At 46.3% G+C, this 10,017-nt stretch overlaps 1 protein-coding gene across 1 annotated transcript; it reads left to right on the top strand.

Moving 5' to 3' along the window:
* Positions 1–2,236: 2,236 nt before the first annotated feature.
* On the top strand, positions 2,237–9,344 carry CEBPB (CCAAT enhancer binding protein beta). Its single transcript, XM_060277299.1, has one exon. It carries the CDS (start codon positions 2,793–2,795, stop codon positions 3,900–3,902), a length of 1,110 nt encoding a protein of 369 aa, XP_060133282.1. The 5' UTR covers positions 2,237–2,792; the 3' UTR covers positions 3,903–9,344.
* The last annotated feature ends 673 nt before the right edge of the window (positions 9,345–10,017 follow it).

Below are 10,017 nucleotides of genomic sequence, written 5' to 3' on the forward strand. Positions count from 1 at the left end.
TTTGATGGAAATAATGTGCTTTAAAGGTACAGCATGTGCACACAGCCTCCTCATGTCCTCAGCTTTTCTCAGCGTTTGGCATATAAAACGTACAATGCTTCAAAGGACTAGGAACCATGAGGACTAGAAACCTACTTTTAAGGAGGAAAAACTTTAAAAACAAAACAAAGCAACAAGCAACCCAAAAGGCCACAAAGCCAAAGGAGTGCACATATGGTACAACAGCCCTGCAGGCTTCTAGGTGTTCTGTCATTACTGCATTTCCAATGAAGAAAATCATTTTCAAAATAGATGAGAGAGAGAGGGAGAGGGAGAGGGAGGGAGAGAGAAGGCAAGGGAACACAGTTCTCTACAACCCGATTTTCAAATTCTTCCTCTTTTTGAATCTCTCTGAGGTTTGAGCCCTCGTGAACTGTTGACTGTTTGAATCACATAATGCAATACCTGTTCCTCTGGCTTAACGTTACAATGCTTCTCACACCGCAGAATTGCTTCACATCACTCTGAGATGCAATGCCATGTTCTCTTCAGCGCTGGGTCGTCTTTGCAAAGGACACTCCTACTTTCTTTAATTATATGTTTTGTTTTAAATTGATGTCCTTTATTCTGGGAGTGAGTCACTATCTTGTAAACAGGTAAATGTGGGAGTGAAAGAGGGTAAAATATATGCTTGGCTCCAAAGGTGGGTGTCTTTAATTAAACAGGGTACCAGGGTTCATTCCCCCCCCCCAAGCTTGCTTCGGCTCTTCCAGCTCAGTCTCCCCAGTCCTGGTGGGAGACTACAGCAGCCCGTCAGGGCTGTATTTTGCCATTTAATGTGACTGCCCTACCAAGCAAGCCTTCTTAAAGTGTGGTACCTGCCACTACCAGGTCAAACTTAGGCCTGCAGCAGTTGCAAAACAACAGAAAAATCTCATGTTGGAAAGAGGAGAGCTTTCTGTCTGGGCACGTCTGAAGTTGCTAGACCCAAATAGTGACAATTTAGTATCTGGCCCACAGCCTTTGCAAGAAGAAATTGCCCAGCCAGGTTAATCTCAGAATTCATGCAGCTCTCTGGGGCAATTCAAATATTAGAAGCCCATTGTTTTCCAAGGCTTGGAAAGTATTCCGTGCCAAGGCAGAACTCAGGAATGCGTGAAGCAAGGAAGTAGTTCTCCCATCATTCCAGAACCAGATCTAGGATTAAGGAGGTCTACTGGGCAGGTGGTGTGATGCCCAGGCATGCTCAAGCCTTAAAGGCTGACACACACATAGACACACAATGACCATTTCCTTCTTTTAGCCTGCTTGTTTGAATCCAATCTAGGACATGGCTCCCTTACCCGATTTCTCTTCCCATTTCTCAAACAGGTGGCCATCTCTGAAGCATGTGAAAGAGAAGGAGAGAGAGAAAAGGCTCAGGGTTCTAAAATGGAATGTGCAGGATCTCACCCCCAAACTTGAGTAAGATCACTTTGCCTCACTGGCCTCAGTTTTGCACTTGTGGACACTTCTTCCTCATTTGCTTCAATGTGAAACAGAACTGGCTCTGTTCCTGCGCTCAGAATCCCTGAGGTGCACAAACTGAGGCTCAGGTATTAAAGGAAGAAAAAAAGACCTGCTGTATTCAATGGGTCTGGTCCCTAGTTGTGTGTTTAGCATTGCAGCCTTAAACAGATTTTAACCCCCCCCCCAAAGCAAAGAGGCCCTCCTCTGATCCTAACCCTTCCTTCCTCAGAAGCTCCACTCTGTTCAGAGGAACTTCCTCCTCACCCTGCTGAGCCCCCAATCCTCAGCACGTTTACTCCAGAGTAAGTAAGCATAGCTGCCAAGTTATCCCTTTTTTAAAGGGATTTTCCCTTATGCTGAATAGGCTTCCTCGCGAGAAAAGGGAAAACTTGGCAGCTATGGTAAGTAAGCCCTGCTTAGTAAGCCCGGACCAGGAGGCAAAAGTAAACAATTTTGAGTGTGCATCTTGAACATGAAACACACTGGACAAATGGTTCCTCTTATTGAGTGTGTGTCTCCCAGGACCAGGCTGCAAAAGAGCCGGTGGATTTGGCTGCAAGGTCGCATCGCCTGTGTTCTTGCCTTGGAAAGATCCAAGCAGCGACGGAAAGAGAGACAGACAGAGAGAGAGTTAGGCAGATCGAACTTTTTGAAATGAAAACTTTGTCCCGGCTGGGGAGAATAAAAAGCCCCACCCCGGGCCAAACCCAGTCCACCCATCCCTCCGTCCTCCCCTCCCCTCGATCCGCGCCTTGTTGTTGTTGTTATGAATGGCCCAGGCTCCGGGAGGTCCACACGCACTCGGAGCGCGCTCCTTTGAGGCTGCAGCCAGCGGGCGAGGCGTTTTCGTGCGCTGCGCGAGCTCGTGGCAGCCCGCCAGCTAGGCGTGACGTCCCGTTGCCAAGGGACGCGCCGCCCCTATAAATAACTGCGCGCAAAGGAACTTTCCCAAGTCCGGAGACATTTAAGCGACGGCGCGGCACCCGGAGCAACCAGATGGTCCGCAGCGAACTTCACCCGCAGCCACAGAGCCCGGCAGCCAGCGGCCGCAGCACCAGCACCACCAGCGGGGTCCAGGCGAGCCCTGGCGCTTCGGGGTTTCTGAAGCACTAGCGGGCGCGGACGGTCAGCGGGTGCGCTGGGGAAAGGAGCCCTCTCCAAGGAACGCAAGGGCTTTGGGCGACCGATCGTGCTCGCCGTCTGAAGCCAGCGACTCGACCGCCCCAGAAGCTCCGGGGGGCCGGGACTCCCCCTTTCTCCCTCGCCCCCTTCCCCGTCAGCTCCCCGCCTCTCCTTTTGCTTTCATGCAACGCCTGGTGGCCTGGGACCAGGCATGCCTCCCGCTCCAGCCGCCGGCCTTTAAATCCATGGAAGTGGCTAATTTCTATTACGAGGCGGACTGTCTGGCTGCTCTGAGCAAGCTGCACCCCCGGGCTCCAGGGGGCCGCTCCATGACCGAGCTCACCGTCGGAGACCACGAGAGAGCCATCGACTTCAGCCCTTACCTGGACCCTTTAGCATCGCAGCAGCAACAGGCGCAGCAGCAGCAGCAGCAGCAGCCGCCTCCTTCCGCGGCAGCAGGGGGCAACTTTGAGCCGGTTTGCAGCAGCAGCGGAGGCAGCAGCAGCGGCGGCGGGAACAGCAGCCAAGATTTTCTCTCCGACCTCTTCTCGGAGCAGGACTATAAAGGCGGCGGGAAAAAGCACCCCGATTACGCGTACATCAGCCTAGCCAGGCACGGCCACCACCACCACCCGGGCGTCGGGCAAGCAGGCCACAAGGCCGGCACGCTGCTGGGCTGCTACCCGCCCATGGTGGAAACCAAAGTGGAGCCGGTCTTCGAGCACTTGGACTCTTGCAAAGGGCCCCGCAAAGACGAGGGCGGCGGCGGCGGCGCGGGCGGCGGCGGCGCAGGGCCCGGCCTGGGGGGAATGTCCTCTCCTTACGGCAGCACCGTGCGCTCCTACTTGGGCTACCAGTCGGTGCCGAGCGGCAGCAGCGGCAACCTCTCCACGTCGTCGTCTTCCAGCCCGCCGGGCACCCCGAACCCGTCTGATTCCTCGAAGTCCGCCTCGGCCGGAGGAGGAAGTGGCGGCGGCGGCGGCGTTTACCCGGCAGGCCCCGGTAGTGGCGGCGGCGGAGGTGGCGGCGGCAAGCACAAGTCGAAGAAGTGCGTGGACAAGCACAGCGAGGAGTACAAGCTGCGGCGCGAGAGGAACAACATCGCCGTGCGCAAGAGCCGCGACAAAGCCAAGCTGCGCAACATGGAGACGCAGCACAAAGTCTTGGAACTGACGGCCGAGAACGAGAGGCTGCAAAAGAAAGTGGACCAGCTCTCCCGGGAGCTCAGCACGCTCAGGAACTTGTTCAAACAGCTGCCCGAGCCGCTCTTGGCCACCTCCGGACACTGCTAACCCCCAGCCGATCCCCCGACGAGAGCTGAGGGGGAAGGGGTTTGAGCTGGGGAGGGGGGCGCAGGCGGCGCATGGAGTTTGGGGGAAGGATCGGCGAGGTTGGGGCGGTGGGATCTGGGGTGGGTTTGAACACGCGCGTCTCCCCGCTCCTTACAAGACGAGGCAGAATCGGGGGGGGGGGGAGAGAAGTCAAGGGAGAGAGAGAGCCCAGAGGGTTTACATATATGAATGCGTATCATTTTTATTTTTATTACTTCACCTTTAATTCGCGCTCTTAAGGTGGGAGAAGCCTTCCGCTCTAAGCTACGTGCTGTCCAACTCCTTCGGCTGGCGCGGGGAGTCTCCTGGCGGTTTCCATTTACCTCTGCAAACCTCATGGAGGAATCGTGATTTGTTTTTGTTTTTTACCCCCTCCAACTTTTCTTGTTACTGTTTTTTTTCTAAGAAAAAAAAAGGTGACGGCAAACCCGACACAAGCCACTTAATTTCCGATCTGATGTCTCTGCAGCGGTTGTCCCCCCCCCCCTTTTTTCCTTTTTTTTCTTTTTTGGGTTGAATGCTTGTGTTATTTAAGAAGAGAGAGAGAATAAAGTAGAGAGAAAGAGAGGCCAGAGTGATGCAATCTTTAAAACATGGCTGGAAAAGCTGGCTACACATGATGCAACCTCGTGTAACTGTCAGTCATGGATTGAGTAATCTGTTAAAGATGTTCCTACAGTTGTTTTTTATTATAAAGAATGGTCTATTTCTATAAGGAAAAAAAAGACATATGTATATTTTGGAATCTATGCATTCTTGCTGCACATGAAGCATTAATGAACAATTTTAATAAAACTTTATTGTCAGGACGGAAAATGAGAGCTTGTTTTCTTCAAGGTGCTAACCCTCCACTATATCAGGGGGGAGGGGGGGGTCAATCTAGGACCCTTAAAATAACTGAGTGGTGTCCCACCGGCTGAAATAGAATATAGATTTCTTCCAGTTCTTCATTCAGCAGAAATTCCCAAGAGAACCAGCTTGGAAGCAAAGCAGTCACTCCTTCCAGTTCACTGCCTTGTTGCTGAAACTGTCTACAGTATCTGCTTGTGAATTACTACTACAAATTGGGGGGACCTGAAACTGCAGGTAAAGTATGAGGGAATGACAAAAATGGTCTTGTTTTCTTTATTTCTCATTTCTTTTATTTTCTTGGTGTGATGATCCAATATTTCCGATCTGTTTAAGTAACTGCAGAGAATGGGGGGAAAGCAATAAGAAAATGATAGATTTGTGTGTCATAGGGATACATTTGAGTTGGTTATGCTGAGAATGCATTCATCAGGAGAGGTTGAAAGAAATTCTTTCAGGCATATCTATTTCACAAACTTTTCCAGAATTTCTGAAAGAGTGGTGGGCAGCCTACTTCTCCGCAGTCCGTTTTTGTGGGGGCCCAGGAGCAGGAGCCTGCTTTTGTGAATGCCCAGATTTTTGTTTTAAGGGCGGGGAAAGTTTCTAAGCCTCATGACATAGATTAGGCTGAGAATGATACAGGGTCAAAACACAGACGCCAAGTAAGGTGTTCAAATTCTTTTTCGTATCTCATTGCTTTTATCTTTTTTAAAAAAAAGATGTACTTTTAAATGTCAAACTAACTAGTTCGTGATGATCTTGAGCAACATTCTTGCATAGGCAATTAACAATGACAGAAAGAAGGGATTGCAGAATAAGTGTGATCTATGTCCCCCAAGCCTACGGTAGCAGCTACCATATTAAAGTGAATTAGATGCAAAGTGTGTTAATTGCAGGTAAAAATAAGGCAATTAACCCCCGCCTCTGGCGTGCGGATTTCCAGTGTTCTTTATTTATAGAGCATGCCTAGCCTAGCATCTTCCATCCAACTTTATTTAGTTAGTTACTTTAGTGAGGCAACCTGTGGCAAAAGCAGTGATGTTCATGCTAGCGATTGTGGAATCTGTGATTTCTCAAGACCAGGAAGCTGAATGTTCCTAGCCTTACATAGTTTGCTCATGTGTCTATACTGCTAGTAAAATGTTAACAGTATGTGAAGTTGGTGTGTGTGTGTGTGTGTGTGTGTGTGTGTGTGTGTGTGTGTAGAGGAGAGCTGGGTAAAGGACTGGACTTAATCAGCAATTTACTATGAATTTAGGCCCTTTTAAAGTACTTCTAGGCTCTGAATTCTGATATCTAACAAAAAAGCTTCAAATCTTCCCTGCTGGCCTTTGCAGTGATGAAATGCAGAATTCGCTTTGCTTGAAGGCGATTGACCAAACATTGTTCTTGTCGATATCCCCTTCAGGGAAAAGAAGCAGCAACTCTTAATTCTCTGCTTGCTGATGAAACTTAGGTTTCCGTTAACAACGAATGCGGCTTCATGGAAAAGCTTGGTTTTTACCTACACTGGTCCACAGCCCAGTTACGTTCAGGCCAAGCTGTATTATGACCTCCCCAAGAGGCTTGCAAAGGTGTACCATGAAGAACAAGGGTATAATGTCTTTATGTTCCTTTGCAGATTGTGCGTAGGTTAAGGGAATGTGAAAATCGGCGTGAGACGTTTCTGTTCATTGGCCCCCGGAGAGGGGGAACCTGTGGCCCTGCAGATCTTGCTGGACTCCATCTCCGATCCATCAGATCCAAGCATGATCAATGGTCAGGGATGATGGGAGTTGTAGTCCAACAGCAGCTGAAAGGCCACAGGTTCCCCAACCAGAACTGATCAACCTCTCTGCAAAGTAGGGTCTTTTATCTAACTTACTGTTTTCACGCAAATTATTGCCCTCCTCAGATTGCTGTTCTGTGCGTGCTTCCTTGGGAAAACATGTCATTGAATTTGCTGGTCTGCTGAATAAATAGGCGGTGGCAGACCTTGGGGTCTCAAATTTCAGCAGCGCCCTGTGTGACACCAAAATTTTGCGCTCCCTGCCTCTTGTGCTCCATTCTAAATAATAGTTGTGGTGTCCCCATTGTTGCTGAACTGGTCAAGCTCCCCTAAATCCGCCTTTGTAACTATGCACAGGATCAGTCTCTTAGAGTGCAACCCTGTATATGTCTCCTTGGAAGTAGGTTTCATAGAGCTCTGTGGGACTTAATCCTAAATAAGTGGGAATCAGATTTCAGCCTTAGCCTGGGAAAAGCAACAGCCCGGAGTAAGTGTGTATTCAGGTGCAATGCATTGTAAAAGGGTAGTATCTTGGGGCAAGCGCTAACTTCTTAGTTGCAAAATGCAGGCCACAATCCCGAGAACTGAACAAGCTCTGTGTGCCCAGGAGGCCTTTAAGACCTGTATTTCTTGTACAGCAGTCCCCTATGCCCCATAGCAGAAGCAGTTTATGATCTCATGGAAAAAATCTGTTGGGTACGAGTGGGAATAAAGGTTCGTAAAGTATGTAGTTTTTTGAGTTGTGGCTTTAAGGTTGCAATTGCACTTCATCAAACTCATTTAAGGCCTAGAATTTTAAAAGGTTTTCCTATGCTCGTTTGATTTTTTTGTTGAGGAAGGGTTATTTGAATAGCAAGCTGTCCTCTTATATCACAAGCCGCTTTTGAAACTTGAAAATAGTTTGCTGTGCACTATGTGAGGCTGCTGCTCAAGATACAAAAGGCCAAACCAACTCTTGTTCCATGACGCTAATAGCAACAGTTCTTTGACAGATTTTCCTGCTGATTCCTGTATGTGTTTCTGCGAGGCAATTTTTAATGGCTCTTAACAGAGAGAATAATTATCCTTTGCCTTTTCTGATATCCCTCTTCTGGCCTAGCACTTATGTGATAAGTTATTTCAGAACTAAAGACAAATTTCCAGAATTTTTGAAAAGTTCACAGTTCCAGGTGTGATCCCGGCAGGGTTAAGCACTTTAAAATCAATTTACTTAAGTGGGAGAGATTTAAGTATGTGCTTAGCTCTCCCTCTGGAGCTAATGGGACACAAAAGTGGTTAACACTGGGTGGATTGTACTTTAAATTTCTGAAATGGCTAAAAACAAAACAAAACAAATATTAAATGTATGTAAGTGAGTTTCACCACGGACAGAGTTGACCAGACTGCTAGATTCCCGGGTTTTAAAATAGTGGTTATATATATATTCCAGTACTTGCTAGTTAATTTAAAGTTCAGTGTTAATTAGTACCTCAACCTTATCTGTTTTTTTTTAAATTAAATATAAAATGATTTGATTCAAACAATTAAAAATTCCATCTCACCACTAGGCATAATATATTATCTTGAACTCGGTAGTAGCATTTGTTGTGTTCTTGGGAGATTTGTGGATCTAAATAAATTTAACGCCTTATTTCTCTCCCTTCAACAATGGCTTGTGGTTGCCTTCCCTATGTCCCAAAATTTTCTTCTTTGGCAATCACTCGTATCTGAGTAAGATTGTCTTCCATAAACACGGTTTTAGCAATGAGTCCATAAGTGACTGTGGAGTCCAATTCTGGATCCACACGTCCTTCCACAGTGGGGACATGGGTTTCTGGGCAGGAGTTGATCACGGTGTGGATTTGCCAAGCGTGCCTTCCCTCTTAGCACGTTTCTCCCTTGCGTCCTGAGATCGAGTGTCTTCAAAGCCCATGACACCTTTGGTAAAGGCTGTTCTCCAACTGGAGCGCTTGCAGGCCAGTGTTTCCCAGTTGTCAGTGTTTATACTACAGTACATTTTTTTAGATTTGCCTTGAGACAGTCTTTAAACCTCTTTTGTTGACCACCAGCATTACGCTTTCCATTTTTAAGTTTGGAATAGAGTAGTGGCTTTGGAAGACAATCATCAGGCATCCGCACAACAATATGAATGTACATACATTTTAATTTTTTTTAAAAAAATAATAAACAACAAACAAACAAACTTAGATTACAATTTCATGGTACTGTATTAACAATTGTTAGTCTGTTACCACAGCAAAATCAGTTTTTTGGAATCTTTAAAAATCTTGGGTTCCCCCCCCCCCATTCTGATTATTTGTAGCCCATTTTTCTTTCCAAAAAGAAGCCCAAGGCAGCTGACTACATCATAGAAAAATTACTAAAGTGGTACTTTAAAGATTTCTGTAGCATAAGCAGACTCCTTCACAAAGGTTTTTGCTACAATAGACTTAAGGAATTGTAAGACTCCTTCTGAATGCAATTGTGCACTGATAAAATAAACTCTGTGTGATTTTACCAATATGCTACATTGAAATATATTTACTAGCAAATGGGTTTCAGAAGATTATGTAACTAGTCTCATAAATCTAAAACAAAATGTAAGCAATAATTTCTTTGCATTTATAAACAAACTTTCATCCAGCATGCAACTCAATGTGGCAAAAAAGGATTCTCAGGTGACCTCCTTTTTGGTCTGATCAGAACCAGACCTGATTAGCTTCCTATAGTGTGCTTTCAGATCAGTTAACTTAACCTGTCTCAGGGATGTGGATTTGCAGGCTCCCCTATTGCAAAGAGATTCATTTTTTTAAAAAAGACTGCATGTGTACACACATGAGTGTGCGAATGAGAGATATAGTATACATGCTAGCTAGGTCATTCTTTGCGTTTTTCAAGCAGTGCTAGATTAGTCATAATTATTTAAAAAGAAAAACATATTTTGAATTAGATTAATGCAAGTTAAAGCAGAAGGGGCCCCCAATATCCCAGAGCAGTTGCAGTTCCCCCCCCAAGGGTGTGGCAGTTTTCAGGACAGATGAGAGGAAGCAACAGTCCTGTTTGCATGAACACCAAACCATTGTGCAAGCAGGCCACCATGGTTTCATATCACCCTCAATATTTAAATAAAACAAGTGCATTTATCTTGCATCATTTTCTCAAGTGCATTCTTCTTGCATCACTGTTAATTGGGGGGGGTTGTTCTGTTTTCAAAATCAATCTCCCCACTTTTTTACTTTTGAAAAGAAAAACTCGAGAGAATGTTAGAAATCAACCTATATATAGGAATCTTTTTTTTTAAAAAAAAGACAGTAATCCTAGGTGGATTATGTTTAAGCCTAGACTGTACATTCATTCATTCATTTATTTGGAAATATGTGGATTATCCTTAGGCACAAGCAAAGCAAACTGTTGGATCCTTTCCCCCCTTTTACATTATCATCCAAGTTGTGTCACAATCCCATCTCCTAGAGCCCAGAG

This window comes from Zootoca vivipara, chromosome 7 (assembly GCF_963506605.1).
Source record: "Zootoca vivipara chromosome 7, rZooViv1.1, whole genome shotgun sequence".
NCBI lineage: Eukaryota > Metazoa > Chordata > Lepidosauria > Squamata > Lacertidae > Zootoca > Zootoca vivipara.

What these genes read in the sequence shown, in the direction of transcription:
- CEBPB (XM_060277299.1), top strand. Translation starts at nt 2,793, where the DNA reads ATGCAACGCCTGGTGGCCTGGGACCAGGCATGCCTCCCGCTCCAGCCG.